Source organism: Plecotus auritus (assembly GCF_963455305.1).
Source record: "Plecotus auritus genome assembly, chromosome: X".
Taxonomy (NCBI): Eukaryota; Metazoa; Chordata; class Mammalia; order Chiroptera; family Vespertilionidae; genus Plecotus; species Plecotus auritus.
Window position 1 is genome coordinate 40,592,577 of NC_137784.1, and position 18,438 is coordinate 40,611,014.

The 18,438-nt window shown below is 40.2% G+C and overlaps 1 protein-coding gene and 1 pseudogene across 3 annotated transcripts in view; one reads left to right on the forward strand and one right to left on the reverse strand.

Moving 5' to 3' along the window:
• ATP7A (ATPase copper transporting alpha) overlaps positions 1 to 18,438 on the reverse strand; it is a 233,049-nt gene that overhangs the window by 57,788 nt on the left and 156,823 nt on the right. For both annotated transcript variants that reach the window (XM_080653268.1, XM_080653267.1), the window contains exons 7-9: positions 14,314 to 14,475; positions 584 to 660; positions 165 to 390 (exon numbers count right to left, since the gene is read on the reverse strand). In XM_080653268.1, the coding sequence (XP_080509394.1) occupies positions 165 to 390; positions 584 to 660; positions 14,314 to 14,475 (465 nt within the window). The remainder of the gene's footprint in view (positions 1 to 164; positions 391 to 583; positions 661 to 14,313; positions 14,476 to 18,438) is intronic.
• Positions 12,671 to 13,301, forward strand: LOC308239427 (glutathione peroxidase 1-like; annotated as a pseudogene). Its single transcript has one exon. The product of its transcript is annotated as a glutathione peroxidase 1-like (transcript).

Sequence of the window (18,438 nt, forward strand, 5' to 3'; positions counted from 1 at the left end):
ATTGAACCTGCAACGGAGGTATGTACCCTTGACTGGGAATTGAACCCGCAACCCTTTGGTCCACAGGCTGATGCTCTAACCACTTAGCTAACCAGCCAAGGCTGCTTGCCACATTTTAGCTAGTTTTCATTATTAACAAATATACTTGCTAACATTTCACTTGCCTGTACAGGTACACACAATAAAAAAGATAGCAAATTCATAATGGACAATCCTGGCAGGATCTGGCGCTCCAGGAACATAGAAGAATGAATGTTGACCATTTCTTCTTGACTCATGTTCTGATTATGGTGAAGAGTTGCAAGGTGGTGGTCCATAACCATCATATATATCATTAGTCCCATTACAGGTATACAGAAAAAGAGGCTCACAAGGAAGGACCGTCTCCATCTTACGTAGAAAAGAAAAATCCTTTTAGTAAGTAGCTAGAGGTTAAAGATTCTATGTAGTATAGGTAAATACAAGTTGAGACCAATCCACCGAGAATAAGAATGATATTGTAAAAACTGACATGCTCAGAGGATATTAAATTTGTAACAAAGAATCACAATCTGTTTTTCACTGACACTCCAAAAGTACTTACTGTCTTATTTCTCGTTTATGGTCTAGATGGCTTGCTGACCGATCCTTCTTGACCAAAGAAGCTTCAAAACCTAAGCTCTGAAGGAAATTCATGAGAAAATAATTATTTCACTGAATGTATAAATATTAAATAAAGAAATCCTAAACCATGGTTTTATCATTAAGAACAATTCAATTCAATTACTGAGTGCCAAGTTACTGTAGGGGAATATAAAGATGAAGATGTGATTCCTTTCTTAATTACCTTTGTTATAAACTTTCGTCAAAGAAATAAGTACCTCCTCAATTCTTATTAGTGTCTATCCTACTGTTCTCAAACTAATGATTTCACTCAAGTGCAGCTGTCCTCAGTAGAGGTTCTTTTGTGTGTGTCCATCATTTTTTTAATTTTCCCATTTAAACATCATTTTTATTTTTCAGGTACAGTTGAGATACACTATTATATTACTTTCAGGTGTACACCTCACCTCAGTGATTAGACATTACATAACTTATTAAGCGATCAGCCAGATAAATCTGGCACCCTTCTGACAGCATACACAGTTATTAGAATGTTATTGACTATATTACCTATGCTGTACTTTATATCCCCATGACACCAAAAAAGCCTTAACAAATTCAAGACTGAAATCTTATCAAGCATCTTCTTGGATCACAATGGCATAAAACTAGAAATCAACTACAATAAAAAAAACCCTCAAAGAATTCAGACATATGGAGTCTAAAGAGCATGTAATTAAACAGTGAATGGGTAAACAATGAGGTCAAGGAAGAAATAAATAATTTCCTGGAAACAAATGAAAATGAACAATAACAAACCCAAATCTGTGGAACACCGCAAAAGCAGTCCTGAGGAGGAAGTTCATAGCATTACAGGCCTGCCTTAAGAAACAAGAAAAGTGTGGCCAATGTGACTCAGTGGCTGAGCATAGACCTATGAACCAGGAGGTCATGGTTCAATTCCCGGTCAGGGCACATGCACAGGTTGTGGGCTCGATCTCCAGTAGGGGTCCTGCAGGAGGCTGATCAATGATTCTCTCTCATCACTGATGTTTCTCTCTCTTTCTCTCCCTCTCCCTCTCTCTCCCTTCCTCTATAAAAATCAGTAAAAATATTTTTTAAATAAAAGAAACAAGAAAAAGCTAAAATAAAAAAATCTAACCCTACTACTAAAAGAATTAGAAAGAGAACAAGAAAAGCCCAGAGTACCCGGCTGGTGTGGCTCAGTTGTTTGAGCATTGTCCCATGTACCAGTAGGTCACTGGTTTGATTCTCAGTCAGGACATGTGCCTGGGTTGAGGGCTCAATCCCCAGTAGGGAGCATGCGGGAGGCAGCTGATTGATTTGTCTCTCTCATCATGTTTCTCTCTCTTCCTCGCCCTTCCTCTCTCTGAAGTCAATTAAAAACATATTGTAAAAAAAAGATTATATTCATTAAATTAAAAATATAAATGAATTAATTTTTAAAAAGAAAATCCTAGGGATAGGAAGATGGCTGCCAACGGGAAGGCAGGCTGTAAGACAGTGTGTGAGTGAGAGAACGAAAGGAGAGTGTGTGGATGTATTGGGAGTGTCTATTTGTGAGTGAGGGACAGTTATATTCCAAGGGACTGTTGGGGACTGCCGGACCGGGCTCCCCTGACTGGGGAGCCTCCACTGCTGCTGAAATCTCTCCCAGAGTGACCAGCTCTGCCGCAGAAACCACGCCATCTTGAAGGGGAGAGTGACTGATCAGAAGCCTAGCCTTACCTTCATTCGGGAAGAATCGGATACCTCCTGGGACCCTACAAAACCACAACACCCAGGGACAAGCAGCGAACCCACAAACACCGGGTCTCAAGCAGCGTGAATACGTGGACTCGGACGAGCTCTGCACCTTCTCACAGAAAGGTCAGATTTCGCCCAGAGAAAGGTGAGGTCTGTGATCCAGGCTGAGGGGAGAAACACACCCAGCAGGCTCTAGAGGTTCAGAGGAAGTCTGCGCCCCACAAAATCCGTGGACATTGGGGACAGCACAGTCCACGAATGTGGAATGGGGTCCACAGGGCTGCTGACGGAAGGGAACTCTAGAAATCAACCCATAGCTGAGCTGGGCACAAAAAGGCAGCCTGAAGGTTTACCAGTAAACCAGCTACACTGTGCCAGGAGAAAAAGACGTGCACAGAGACGTGAGCAGAATCACGCGCAGTGCCGGGGAGAAAAAGTAATGAGTTCACACACTTACTCTGGCTCTTTTTCTCTTTAAATCCTTGCTTTTGATTACTAAGCCCAGTACATAGTATCACCTAATTAAAAACACTCTCAGAGACTGCAGGGGAAAGTTGTTTTGGTGGAACCTGGGGATCATAGCGGGAAGAAACGATCAGAAAACCAGCTCTGGGGCAGTCCATACCCCCAAACCAGTATTAAGTGCAGCAGGGAAAACAAATTCTAAATACTGGGTAGAGAGAACTTATAGCCACAGATGTCAATATAGAAACACTGCCACCCAGGGGTTGAATCACAAACTGACTCTTGTGTAAATACAACCACAGGCAGGCTGGGTAACAAAGAAATAGAGCCTGCTTGAAAACAGGATTGTGGTTTACCACACAGAGGAGTGGTGGAAAGCAGGAAACTTCAATACTGTCCTGACGACCTGACAGAAAACAGGCATGCCAAATAGAACAGTAGAGGAAGTGAATGACCTTCAATACTGCACATTTTTATTTGTTCTCTTTTACTTAATAAATTAAATTTTTTTCTCACTTGATTTTACCTTTTTAATTATTATATTTTTATTTTTAATCACATTTTACTTTTGAAAGTTTCATTTTATTTTCTCTTTATTTTATTTTATCTTATTTGGGGATCAGTGTTCTACATTCTATTTTCATTTTTCCTTTAGCATCATTTTACTCTATCTCAACTTTACCTTTATGCCAACACTCTCTTCCTCACTTTTCCACATTTGCTGTCCTGTTTCTCCTACCCTATTCCTGCTTTAGATTTTCCCTATTCCTTCTTTTTACCCCCTGTTAAAAATTCACCCTATTTATATATCTAATTTCTGATCCCCTGCTCTAAGTCCATACACACCTCTCTTCTCTTTCTTCACAATCCAAATTTTTTTCACTCTTCCCTTTTTTGTTTGTTTTTGTTGCTTTTTTTTATTTATGTTTTTTGTTTTATTTTGTTTTGTTTTACCCTTCTTTCTCTCTGTCTTATTGTTGTTAGTTTGATTGTGGATTAGATTGGTTTTTTGTTTGTTTGTGTGATTGTTTCTCTTTTTTTTACTTCTGTTTTTCCTCTCCTCGCTTGTTAGTTGTAGTTTGTAGTTTGCATTCAATCTGGGTGTTAGTTGTTTGCATTTTTTTATTAGTTGTTGTTTTATTTGAGATTTATCTCAAAATATATAGTTTTTATCCCTATATAGTTTCCCCCTTCTTTATTATTCTCCTTCTTTTCTCTCTTACTTTTTCTCTTTTCTCCATATCATTTTTGCACTTTTTTATCCCATAATTCTCTTTTCTCTGGTGGTCACCTTTTTTTGGGGTTATTAGTATTGTGAATACATGTGTGTTCAGTGCCTTGTGTGTTGTATTTTGTACCTATAAGTCAATGCAAGAGGGTGACAGCTACATAACCAGATATCCAGAGAAGAGAGATCATGGGGAGACAAAGAAACAGCCCACATATGAAAGAAAAGGAGATATCACTAGAAAAGGAAGTAAACAAAATGGAGGCAAGCAATATGTCAGAGAAAGAATTCAGAGAAATGGTCATAAGGTGGCTGAAAAGGATGGCAGACAAATTCAACAATATGTGTAAGAACCAAGAGGAAATGAAGAAGAACCAAGAAGAAATGACAATACTACAATAAAGAACTCAATAGAAAGCATCAACAGTAGACTACAAGAAGCGGAGGACCACATCAGTGAGCTAGAAGACAAGGTAGGAAAAAATACCCAAGCAGAGCAGCAGCTATATATAAAAAAAAAAAAAAAAAAAGCATGAAAAACCAGAGGAGAGCCTAAGGGAACTTTAGGACAACACAAAATGAAACAACATCCACATAATATCTGCTGTCTACAGGAAACCCACCTCAGAACAAAGGACTCACACAGACTGAGGGTGAAGGGATGGAAAAAGGTATTTCAGGCGAATGGAAATGAAGAAAAAAAAAAGCTGGGGTAGCAATACTAATATCTAACAAATTAGATCTCAAAGTAAAGGACATAACAAGAGATAAGGAAGGCCACTTCATAATACTAAAGGGAGCAATCCAACAAGAAGACATAACTGTGGTAAACATATATGCACCCAATACAGGAGCACACAAATACATAAAAAAAAACTTCTGGAGGATATCAAGGGAGAGATTGACAGCAATACATTCATAGTAGGAGACTTGAATACCCCACTATCACCATTGGACAAATCCTTTAAACAAAAAAGAAGCAAAGAAATATCAATCCTAAATGACACACTAGATCAGATGGAATTAATTGACATCTTCAGAACATTTCACCCCAAAGCCACAGAATATACATTCTTCTCAAGTGCACATGGGTCATTTTCAAAGAAAGACCATATGTTGGATACAGGCAAAGTCTCTTCAAATTCAAGAAGATAGAAATCATATCAAGCACTTTCTCAGATCACAATGGCATAAAACTGGAAATCAACTAAAATAAAAACAATAAAAAATCAAACATCTGGAGACTAAATAGCATGCTATTGAACAATGACTGGAATACCAGAGAGATCAAAGAAGAAATAAAAAGTATCATGGCAACAAACGACAATGAAAACACAACAATCCGAAATCTATGGGACACAGTGAAAGCAGTCTTGAGAGGGAAGTTCATAGTTCTACAGGACTACCTCAAAAAACAAGAAACAATGGTAATAAATTATCTAACCCTACAACTCAAAGAGTTAGAAAGAGAGCAAAAAGAAAAGCCCAGCGTAAGCAGAAGAAATGAAATAATAAAGATCAGAGCAGAGATAAACGACACAGAGACCAAAAAAATAATATAAAAGATCAACAAAACCAAGAGCTGATTCTTTGAAATGATAAACAAGATTGATGAACCTCTAGCCAGGCTGACCAAGAAGCAAGGAGAAAGGACCAAAATAAACAAAATCAGAAATGAAAGAGGTGAAGTAACAACTGATCCCACAGAAATACAAATGATTATGAAAAAATACTACGGACAACTCTATTCCAAAAAAATGGACAACCTAGATGAAATGGACATATTCTTAGAAAAATACAAGCTCCCAAAACTCAAGCAAGAAGAATCAAAACACAAGTTTCTTCGATAACTACTGAAGAAATTGAAACAGCAATCAAAAATCTTCCAGCAAACAAAAGCCCTGGCCTGGACAACTTTACAGGGGAGTTCTACCAAGCATTCAAAGAAGAACTAAAGCCTATCCTCCTCACACTATTCCAAAAAATTCAAGAGGAAGGCACAATTCCAAGCTCTTTCTATGAAGTCAGCATTACCCTAATCCCAAAACCAGATAAAGACACCACAAAAAAAGAGAAGTACAGGCCAATATCCTTGATGAACATACATGCTAAAATCCTCAACAAAATTCTAGCATTAGATTGAGCAATACATTAGAAAGGTCATACACCATGACCAAGTGTGATTTATTCCAGGGATGCAAAGATGGTACAATATCAGCAAATCAATAAATGTGATACATCACATAAAGAAACTGAGAGATAAAAATCACATAATTATATCAATTGATGCAGAAAAAGCATTTGACAAAATCCAACACCCTTTCTTGATAAAAACTCTCAGCAAAGTGGGAATAGAGGGATCATACCTCAACATAATAAAAGCCCTATATGACAATCCTACAGCCAACATCATACTCTGTGGGCAAAAACTAAACTCATTTCCCCTAAGAATAGGAACAAGACAAGGATGCCCAATTTCACCAATCGTGTTCGACATAGTACTAGAAGTACTAGCCATAGTGATCAGACAAGAAGGAGAAATAAAAGGCATCCAAATTGGAAAAGAAGTTAAACTGTCCTTATTGACATATGACATGATGCTATACATAGAAAACCCCAAAGACTCCATCAAAAAAACTACTAGAATTTGGCAATGTAGCAGGATACAAAATTAACACACAGAAATCTATGGGCTTTTTATACACCAATAATGAACTCACAGAAAGAGAAATGAAAAAGACAATCACATTTACCATTGTACAAAAAAAAATTAAGATACCTAGGAATAAACTTAACCAAAGACGTAAAAGACCTATACTCGGAAAACTACAGGACATTGAACAAAGAGATAGAGGAAGACATAAACAAATGGAAGAACTTAACATGTTCATGGATTGGTAGATTCAACATCATTAAAATGTCCATACTACCCAAAGCAATCTATAGATTCAATGCAATACCTATTAAAATACCAATGGCATATTTCAAAGATCTAGAACAAACTCTACAAAAATTCATCCGGAATAAAAAAAGACCCCGAATAGCCACAGCTATCCTGAGAAAGAAGAACAAAGTTGGGGGATCACAATACCAGACATCAAGCTATATTACCAAGCCACAGTTCTCAAAACTGCCTGGTACTGGCACAAAAACAGACATATAAACCAATGGAACAGAATAGAGAACCGAGAAATGGACCCAAGCCATTATACTCAATTAATATTTGACAAAGGAGGCAAGAGCATACAATGGAGTCAAAACAGTCTCTTTAATAAATGGTGCTGGGAAATCAGAAAGGATATATGCACCCCTATGTTCATAGCAGCACAATTTACTAGCTAAGATTTGGAAACAGCCTAGGTGCCCGTCAGCAGATGACTGGATCGAAAACTATGGTATATCTACACAATGGAATACTGTGCTGCCATAAAAAAGAAGGAATTCTTACCATTTGTAGCAACCTGGATGGGATTGGAGAACATTATGCTAAGTGAAATAAGCCAGTCAATGAAAGAAAAATACCACATGATCTCACTCATTTGTGGATAATAAAAAACATTATAAACTGATGAAAAAAAAGATAGATACAGAGTCAAAGAAGCATCAAACAGACTGTCAAATTACAGCGGGAAGGTTAGGGAGGGGGGGGGAAATAAGAGATCAACCGAAGGACTTATACACATGCATATAAGAATAACCAACGGATGCAAAACATTGGGGGGTGAGGGCATGTATGGGAGTGGGGTGGGGGGGGCAATGGTAAGATATGTACACATATAATACCTTAATAAAAAATAAAAAAATGAAAAAAAATGAAAAATAAAAAAAATGGTGCTGGGAAATTTGGTCAAATACATGCAAAAAAATGTAACTAGATCAGCAACTTACACCATACACAAAAACAAACTCAAAATGGCTAAAGGACTTGAATGTAAGACGGAAAACCATAAAAATCCTACAAGACTCCATAGGCAGCAAAATTGCAGACATATGTTGTAGCAATATCTTTACGGACACAGCTCCTAGGGTAATGGAGACTAAGGAGAAAATAAACAAATGAGACTACATCAAAATAAAAAGTGTCTGCACAGCAAGAGAAACCATCAACAAAACAATAAGACAGCCCACTGCAAGGGAGAACATATTTGCCAATATCATCTCCGATAATAGTTTAATCTCCAACATTTACAGGGAACTCATACAATTTAACAAAAGGAAGATAAACAATCCAATCAAGAAATGGGCAAAAGATTTAAATAGACACTTTTCGAAAGAGGACATTCAGAAAGCCAAGAGACATCTGAAAACATGTTCAAAGTCACTAATCATCCGAGAGATGCAAATCAAAACAACAATGAGGTAACACCTCACACCTATCAGAATGGCTACCATTAACAACTCAAGAAATGACAAGTGCTGGAGAGGATGCGGAGAAAAAGGAACCCTCCTTCACTGTTGGTGGGAATGCATACTGGTGCAGCCATTGTGGAAAACAGTATGGTGTTTCCTCAAAAATGTAAAAATGGAACTGCCATTTGACCCAGTAATACCACTTTTAGGAATATATCCTAAGAAAACAGAAATACCAATCAGAAAGGATATATGAAAAAGCCATTTTTTCATATATCCTTTCTGACTGGTATTTCTGTTTTCTTAGGATACGCAGCTGGCTTTCTCAATGGGGAGGGAGACAAAAGCTCCCAACTGCTCTGAACTCCAGTTCCGGGCGAGACTCTGGGGACCCCGACTAATTCAGGGAGAAACTGGATTGCGTGGCAGCGGGCGAAACTCGAGGGCGGCTTTCTCTCAGAGGTGCTTGCAGTGATTACCATAGGACACTGAGACCCAGGGGCCTCTTAGGGCAGGGCTGACGGGAAGCCATTGCTGCCTGCTCCACCCTGAGACTCTGCCCCATCCAAGTTGAGTACAGAGGCTTTTGCAAGTCTCGTCTCATAAAGGTGTCTCCAGCACAGAAGTTCTCCCATCCTAGACACAGCTGATCCTCACAGCCAATTGGCCTGGAGGTCAATTCCTCCCAATGATACCAACAACAATCAAGGCTTAACTACAACAAGACTGTGCACACAGCCTACAAAGGGGTGCACCAAGAGTGCCCACCTCAGGTAACTGGGGAGGCCGACCCACTGGGCCATATAGGAAACCTAGCACACAAAGCCACTCTATCAACTCAGGGAAGCAGCCAAAATGTGGAGACAAAGAAACAGATCACAAATGAAAGAAATGGAGGGACTGGATATAGAGTTCAAAACCACGGTTATAAGGTTTTTCAAGAATTTTCTAGAAAAGGCCGATAAATTTAGCGAGACCCTCGAGGATATAAAAAAGGACCAACTAGAAATTAAGGATACACTGACTGAAATAAAAAATAATATGCAGAGATCCAACAGCAGACTAGAGTATCGCAAGAATCAAGTCAAACATTTGAAATACAAAGAAGCAAAAAACACTCAACTGGAAAAGCAAAAAGGAAAAAGAATCCAAAAATATGAAGATAGTGTAAGGAGCCTCTGGGACAACTTCAAGCATACCAACATCCGAATTATGGGGGTGCCAGAAGAAGAGAGAGAGCAAGATACTGAAAACCTACTGGAAGAAATAATGACAGAAAACTTCCCCCACCTGGTGGAAGAAATAGACTTACAAGTCCAGAAAGCACAGAGAACCCCAAACAAAAGGAATCCAAAGAGGACCACACCAAGACACATCATAATTAAAATGCCAAGAGCAAAAGACAAAGAGAGAATATTAAAAGCAGCAAGAGAAAAACAGTTAGTTACCTACAGGGAACACCCATACGACTGTCAGCTGATTTCTCAACAGAAACTATGCAGGCCAGATGGAAGTGGCAAGAAATATTCAAAGTGATGAATAGCAAGAACCTACAACCAAGATTACTCTACCCAGCAAAGCTATCATTCAGAATTGAAGGTCAAATAAAGAGCTTCACAGATAAGAAAAAGCTAAAGGAGTTCATCACTTCCAAACCAGTATTATATGAAACTAGAAGCCCGGTGCACGAAATTCATGCATGGGGGTGTGTGTCCCTCAGCCCAGCCTGCACCCTCTCCAATCAGGGACCCCTCGAGGGATGTCCGACTGCCCGTCTAAACGTGCTGTCGGACATCCCTCTCACAATCCAGGACTGCTGGCTCCCAAGTGCTCACCTGCCTGCCTTCCTGATTGCCCCTAACTGCTTCTGCCTGACAGCCTGATCACCCCCTAACCACTCCCCTGCCAGCCTGATGGATGCCTAACTGCTCACCTGCCAGCCTGTTTGCCCCTAACTGCCTTCCCCTGCAGGCCTGGTCACCCCTAACTGCCCTCCCCTGCAGGCCTGGTACCCCCCAACTGCTCTTCCCTGCAGGCCTGAGTCCCCCCCACTGCCCTTCCCTGCAGACCCAGTCACCCCCAACTTCCCTCCTCTGCCAGCTGGGTCACCCCTAACTTCCCTCCCTGCAGACTTGATCGCCCCCAACTGCCCTCCCATGCAGGCCTGGTTCCTCCCAACTGCCCTCCCCTGCTGGCCTGATCGCCCACAACTGCCCTCCCTTGTAGGCCTGGTTCCTCCCAACTGCCCTCCTCTGCTGGCCATCTTGTGGTGGCCATCTTGTATCCACATGGGGGCAGGATCTTTGACCACATGGGGGCAGCCATCTTGTGTGTTGGAGTGATAGTCAATCTGCATATTACTCTTTTATTAGATAGGATAGAGGCCTGGTGCATGGGTGGGGGCCAGCTGGTTCGCCCTGAAGCGTGTCCCGGATCAGGGTGGGGGTTCCCTTGGGGCGTGGGGTGGCCTGGGCAAGGGGCCTGTGGTGGTTTGCAGGCCAGCCACGCCCCCTGGCGACCCAACTGGAGGCCCTGGTATCTGGGGTTTATTTATCTTCTAAATTGAAACTTTGTAGCCTGGAGCGGAGCCAAGCCTTCTATTGATATTTATGTATCTTCTATAATTGAAACTTTGTAGCCTTAAGGGAGGCCTGGGCCAGCCAGGGTGTGCGGAAAGCTTGGCTTCCTCCATCGCCGGGGGCAACCCTAGCCTCCTGCTCTTTCCAGCTCCGTGGCTGCCGCCATTTCTGTTTGGATTTATGTATCTTCTATCATTGAAACTTTGTAGCCTTGAGTGGAGGCCTAGGCCGGCAAGGGCAGGCAGAAAGCTTGGCTTCCTCCATTGCTGGGGAAACCCAAGCCTCCCTCCTGCTCTCTGTGGCCGTAGCCATCTTGGTTGGGTTTATTTGCATATTCGCTCCTGATTGGCTTGTGGGCGTGGCTTGTGGGTGTAGCAGAGTGATGGTTAATTTGCATATTACTCTTTTATTAGATAGGATGCTGAAAGGTATTCTTTAAGAAGAGGAAGAAGAAGAAAAAGGTAAAGATAAAAATTATGAACAACAAATACATACGTATCAACAAGTGAATCTAAAAATCAAGTGAGTAAAAAATCTGATGAACAGAATAAACTGGTGAATATAATAGAATCATGGGCATAGAAAGGGAGTGGACTGACAATTCTCAGGGGGAAAGGGTTGTGGGGGGGAGCAGGAAAAGACTGGACAAAAATCATACACCTATGGATGAGGACAGTGTGGGGGTAAGGGCAGAGGGTGGGGTGGGAACCGGGTGGAGGGGACCTACGGGGGGGGGGGGAAGAGGAACAATTGTAATAATCTGAATAAAGATTTATTTTTTAAAAAAAGTAAACAATTAGCAAAATTCACCCATGCAAATTGAATCTCCTTCATATTAGCATAAGAAAATGGCTAAAAGATAGGTCCGAAATATTGATGCTGGCTTTATTCACAAGTGTGGCCCACTCTAAGTATGCCATAAGGATAAAATGAATTGTTTAAGAGTTTAATGAATTTGGAAAGACATTTTAACTTTAGTAGTTTTAAGTGGTTCTTCAAATACCAATAAGGAGTAGATGGAAATAAACATAGCTATTTAATTTCTTAAAAAAAAAAGAAAGGATATATTCTCCCCTATGTTCTTAGCAGCACAATTTACAATAGCTAAGATTTGGAAACATCCTAAATGCCCATCAGCAGATGAGTGGATTAGAAAACTATGGTACATCTACACAATGGAATACTATGCTGCTATAAAAAAAAAGGAAGGAATTCTTACCATTTGCAGCAGCATGGATGGAACTGGAGAGCATTATGCTAAGTGAAATAAGCCAGTCAGTGAAAGAAAAATACCACATGATCTCACTCATTTATGGATAATAAAGAACATTATAACCTGATGAACAAAAAGATAGATACAGAGGCAGAGAAGCATCTAACAGATTGTCAAATAACAGCTGGAAGGCTGGGGAGGTGGGGGTGAGGGGGTGGTAAGAGATCAACGGAAGGACTTGTATGCATGTAAATAAGCATAACCAATGGACGCAAGACACTGGTGGGGGGGAGGGCATGTATGGGGTGGGGTGAGGGCCTGTATGGGGGGAGGGTAGGGGAGGCCGGGGGGAAGGTCAATGGGGGAAAAACAGGAGACATATGTACTACTATTTGTAATACTTAAGAAAAAGAAAAGCCCAGGTGTTCCTGTCCCCAGCGCTCCCTATTCTTCTGCACTCCCCATGTCACGTGCTCTGCTGCTCAGATGGGGCTGGCCAGCCGGCCGGCCACGGTGGCCCTGCGCTCGGTGCACGAGTTCTCTATGCGCCCACTGGCCAGTGGGGAGCCCGTGAGCCTGGGCTCCCTGCGGGGCCAGGTGCTGCTCATTGAGAACGTGGCCTCGCTCTGAGGTACGAGGGTCCGCAACTACACCCAGATGAGATTAAAGAGCTGCAGCGGCACCTCGGACAGCGGGGCCTGGTTGTGTTCGGCTTCCTGGGCAGCCAGTTCGGGCAGCAGGAGAACGCAAGAACGAAGAGATCCTGAATTCCCTCAAGTATGTCAGGCCTGGTGGCGGGTTCGAGCCCAATTTCAAGCTCTTAGAGAAGTGCGAGGTGAGCGAGGTGAACGGCGCAGGCGCACCCCCTCTTCCTCTGCCTGCGCGAGGCTTTGACCGCACCCAGTGAAGATGCCACTGTGCTCATGACAGACCCCAACTTCATCACCTGGTCTCCCGTGTGCCGCAACGACTTAGCCTGGAACTTCGAGAAGTTCCTGGTGGGCTCGGAAGGCCTGCCTGTGCGCAGGCACAGCCGCCGCTTTCCGACCATTGACATCGAGCCGACATAGAAGCCCTGCTGGCCAAGGTTCCCAGCAGTTGCCTAGGGCGCCCCTAATCACCCACCCGGCCCTCCGGGGAGTTTATCCATGAAAGTGTTGCCTCTAAACCTACATGGAGTAATGCCTGATGTCCAGCTAAATCCCCCCAGATGGGCCCTGGTCCTGTCCATCCCAGCCTCTCCCTCCCACACCATCGCTTTTCACAAAAAACTGTCTAGTGTCAGTGGGGGGAAAAAAAGAAAAGAAAAGCCCAGTGTAATTAGAAGGAGGAAATAATCAAGGTCAGAGTAGAAACAGAGGCTAAAAAAAACAAAAACAAAAGATCAATGAAAACAAGAGCTGGTTCTTTAAAAGATAAACAAGATTGATGAAACTTTACCCATACTTACCAAGAAACAAAGAGAGAGGACCCAAATAAATAAAAAATGAGTGTGGGGCATGCAGGAGGCAGCCAATTAATGATTCTCTCTCATCATTGATGTTTCTATCCCTCTCCCTTCCTCACTGAAATCAATAAAAATATTTTTTAAAAAGATCTTATCTGAACTATTAATGTGCTTTAGATCATTAGAACACCAATGCTATACTACACTGAAACTTTTAAAGCACTTCCACATGTAAGATATACTGAAAAACACAAGATGAATTTATCATAAAGAAAAGGGTTTGGTCATTTAAATTTCTTACTTTAACTTAAAACTACATCTTTTGCTTTGACCTAACAAACAATAAAGCATCTAGCAGAATGCTTCATTTCCTTCATGATTAACATATATTTTACTCATAACAAATTGTATTTCACTTCCATTTTCTAAACATTTTTAAAATTCCTTGTGTTTCCACTTTAAGTCGGCTCCTGATTTATAGTGTCAGTATGCCTTTGCCTACCTCTTCCTGAAAAATACCATAAAAAAGGCAGATTACAAAATTTACATTAAATTTTGAGCCAGATGCTATCTAGAGTAACTAAATGTGTCAGATATTTTTCATTGTCTCTGTCTGATACAAACAGAAGCAATTCAAAGGTGTGTTGATTAAATAGTCAAGAACACAGAAATTGACACTTACTTCAATTGTATGGATAATATCTCTGGGACCAATAATTTCTGGATCATATTTAACATGTGCTTTGTTGGTTGCCAAGGCCACAGAGCAGTAGAAAATACCTCTGTGCTTTGTGAGGGTAGACTCTATTTTATGTACACAGGAGGCACACGTCATTCCTCTCACCTATTAAACACAAAAACATTATTCAGAAATACAATTTTCCTCCATTAAACATGAGTTATTACTTTAAAATAACTTTTGTAACATGGGATTAACACACAAGATCCTCTGCACTATTAATATCCTTTAGATATGACCATTAGAACATCTTCAGAACACTTTTTATATCACATTGAACAAGGATAACGTCGAGCTGAACAGGTTACACAGAAGAGGATCTCATTAAAAGTCTCTTCCTGTCACTACTCATTGTGCAGAATTTGACAAATCATTGTTTCTTGTATTCAATGTCTTGCTTCCCTCTAGATATTTCTTCATCCTGCTAAGTTATATAGCCTTTAGTATTACTTTTAGTAAATGTTAATGGATGACAAAGTGTTCTACATTTGTTTAAAATATTTTTGCCCTATGTGTTGAGTTTATATATAGTTCAGTTGGATATTAAATTCTAAAGTCATGAGGCAGGAATTTGGGGATGACTGTGTAAGGAACTCATCAATTCCTTTCCCCTAAAAAGCAATGGTAAAACTGAGGAAACATTTCAAAAAGCTATTAAAAGTGATGCTGGAAAGATTAGACAGATATATGAAAAAAAAGAAGAAAGAAACTAGACCACCTTCTCACAAAATATAGAATAAACTCAAAATGGATTAAAAATTTAAATGTAAGAGTCAAAACCATAAAATTCCTAGAAGAAAACATAGACAGTAAAATTTCTGATTTTCTCTTAGCAGTATTTTTTTCTGATATATTTTCTCGGGCAAGGGAAACAAAAAGTAAACAAATGGGACTATGTCAAACTAAATAGATATTGCACAGCAAAGAAAACCATCAATGAAATGAAAGGACAACCCACAGAATATTACATCTGATAAGGGGTTAATATCCAAAATCTATAAAGAACTCATGCAATTCTACACCAAAAAACACCAAAAACAATCCAATAAAAAAATGAGCTGAGGACCTGAATAGACACTTTTCCAAAGAGGACATACAGATGACCAATAGGGATATGAAAAAATGCTCAATGTCACCAATTGTCAGAGAAATGCAAATTAAAACCACAATGAGATATCACCTCACCCTTGTCAGAATGGCTATAATCAATAAATCCACAAATGACAAGTGTTGGTCAGGATGTGGAAAAAAAGGAACCCTGATGCACTGTTGATGGGGATGCAGATTGGTGTAGTCACTATGGAAAAAAGTATAGCGCTTCCTCAAAAAATTAAAATGAAACTTCCTGCCTGGTTGGTGTTGCTCAATGGTTGAACAGCAACCCAGGAACCAAGATGTCACTGGTTCAATTCCCAGTCAGGCGACATGCAGGTTCGATCCCCAGTGTGGGGCGTGCAGGAGGCAACCAATCAATGATTCTCTCTCATCATTGATGTTTCTATCTCTCTCTCTCCCTCTCCATTCCTCTCTCTGAAAAATCAATAAAAACATTTTTTTTAATGGAGCTTCCTTATGACCCAGCAATTCCACTTCTGGATATTTATCTGGAGAAACCCAAAACACTAATTTGAAAGACTATATGCACCATTATGTTCATTGCAGAGTTATATACAATAGCTAAGATATGGAAGCAAGCCAAGTGCCCATCAATAAAATAAGTGGATAAAAAAGCTGTGGTACATTTACACAATGAAATATTACTCAGCCATAAAAAGTATGTAATGTTACCTTTTGCAACAGCATGGGTGAACCTAGAGAGTATTACACTCAGTGAAATAAGTCAGTCAGAGAAAAACAAATATCATATGATTTCACTTATATGCGGAATCTAAAGAACAAAATAAATGGTTAAGGGACTGGATGAAAGAGGTGAAGGGATTAAGAAGTACAAATTGATTGTGACAAAATAGTCACAGGGATATAAAGTACAGCATAGAGAATATAGCCAATAATATTGTGATAACTATGTATGGTGCCAGGTGGGTATTAGAAATATCAAAGGGAACACTTTGTAAAGTATATGATTGTTTAACCATTATGCTGTACACATGAAAACAATACAAAATAATATTGAAAGTAAATTGTAATTGAAAAATAAAAACAAAAAAAGTGTTGAAAGACTCTGGGAAGTAACCAAAAAGTATGCAATGAATTGAAAAGCATTTATTCAAGAATATCTACTATAGGGATATCAGTAATGGTGGAGTAAGGATCTCTGAAAATTTTCTCCTTCATAAAAGCAATGAAAAAACGGGAAAAAATTGTCAGAACCAACTTTTTCAGAAATTTGGAACTTAAACAAAAACTTTCAGCAACCCAGGAAGCATTTATTCAAGAAAATCAGATGAATCCCAATAAAACAGTAATCTATGAGCATTATAATTGCCCCTCCCCTCCAGCTCTGTGGTATTCATGAAGACCACCAGCTCACAATCATGATAAAAAACAAACAAACAAACAAACAAACAAACAAAACCTGCAACAGAAGCCACCAGAGAGGGCAAAAAGGGTTGGAGCTCATTCAAAGTCTCTTTATCAGAAAGTTTTCATTATTTGAGCCATCTGATGGTTCTATGAAATATTCCACTTGCAAAGATGTCTGTATTTGCTCTGACTGGAGCTCAGAGGGTACAAAAAACTTTTTCCTCTGGAAGAAGTTGACATAAACAGTTAGAGGTAATTATTTAATCTTATGGCTGCCTGAGCCAATGGATAATAGCTGGTGCAAACAACAGGCCAACCAAAGAGCCTAAAAGGAAAAACAAGGAAGCAAGACATCCATAACAGTTCCAACATTCTCCTAGGAATCTAGAAGACAATGCACATGCATAGGGTTGTACACATGTCCAGAGCTGTGCACAGAAAAAAACTAAAAGGACCCTAACCTCTCTCACCTCAGGCTTACCTTTAGGCTCTGTAGAGACAGAAAGTGAAAGCTAAGGCAAAACTGACAACCACATAGCTGAGTGTTGAAGGCATGCCCCAACATTTACACAGAGCTCCTCAGCAAAGACTGAGAGACTTATTGGTTTCAGGTCCTTAAGAAAATCTCTATTCAATCTTTAGCTGACCACTGAGCTAATAAAGCAGAGACTTCAGTGGCCACACACAACAAAGAATATAGACTTCATGGAATTAGTTCAGAAAAGTCACTAAACAAACAATAACTACGACAAATGACGACAAGAGCAAACCTTGAAGAGGTGGGAAGAATCTTATTTCCAGAGTTGCTATATTATATTTTTAACAAAAATATCATGAGACCATGCAATGAAATGAGTATGGTCTATAAGCAGGAAAAAAAGCATTCAATAGAAAATGTACCTGAGGAAGCCCAAACACTGGACTTACTAGACAAAGATGTTATACCAGCAATTTTTTCAATTACAGTTGACATTCAATATTACTTTATATTAGTTTCTGGTGTTCAGCACTGTGGGTAGCCAATTATATAATTTACGAAGTGATCCTCCCCAATAATTCTAGTATACAGCTGGCACCATACATAGTTATTAGAATACTAGATGCTCAGTGCACGAAATTCATGCATGGGTAGGGTCCCTAGGCCTGGCCAGTGATCAGGGACAGCCTCCTGCTTGCCAGACGGGGCCTTCCTTCGTTCCGCACCGCCCCCTGGTGGTCAGCGCATGTCATAGCGAGCAATCGAACTCCCGGTCTCCCAGTCAAACTCCCGAGGGGACACTTTGCATATTAGCCTTTTATATATATAGACTAGAGGCCCGATGCACAAAATTTGTGCAAGGGGCTCGGCCCCTGCCCACCACAGCTTCGGCCGGAAGGACGTCTGGTCTAATTAGCATATTATGTTTTTATTATTATAGATTATTGATTATATTTCCTGTGCTGTAATTTACATCCCCAGGACAATTTTGTAACTACCAATTTGTACTTCTTAATCCCTTCACCTTTCACCCAGTTCCATAACCACCTTCCTCTCTGGCAATCACCAGTCTGCTATTTGAGTCTATGAGTTTGTTTCAATTTTGT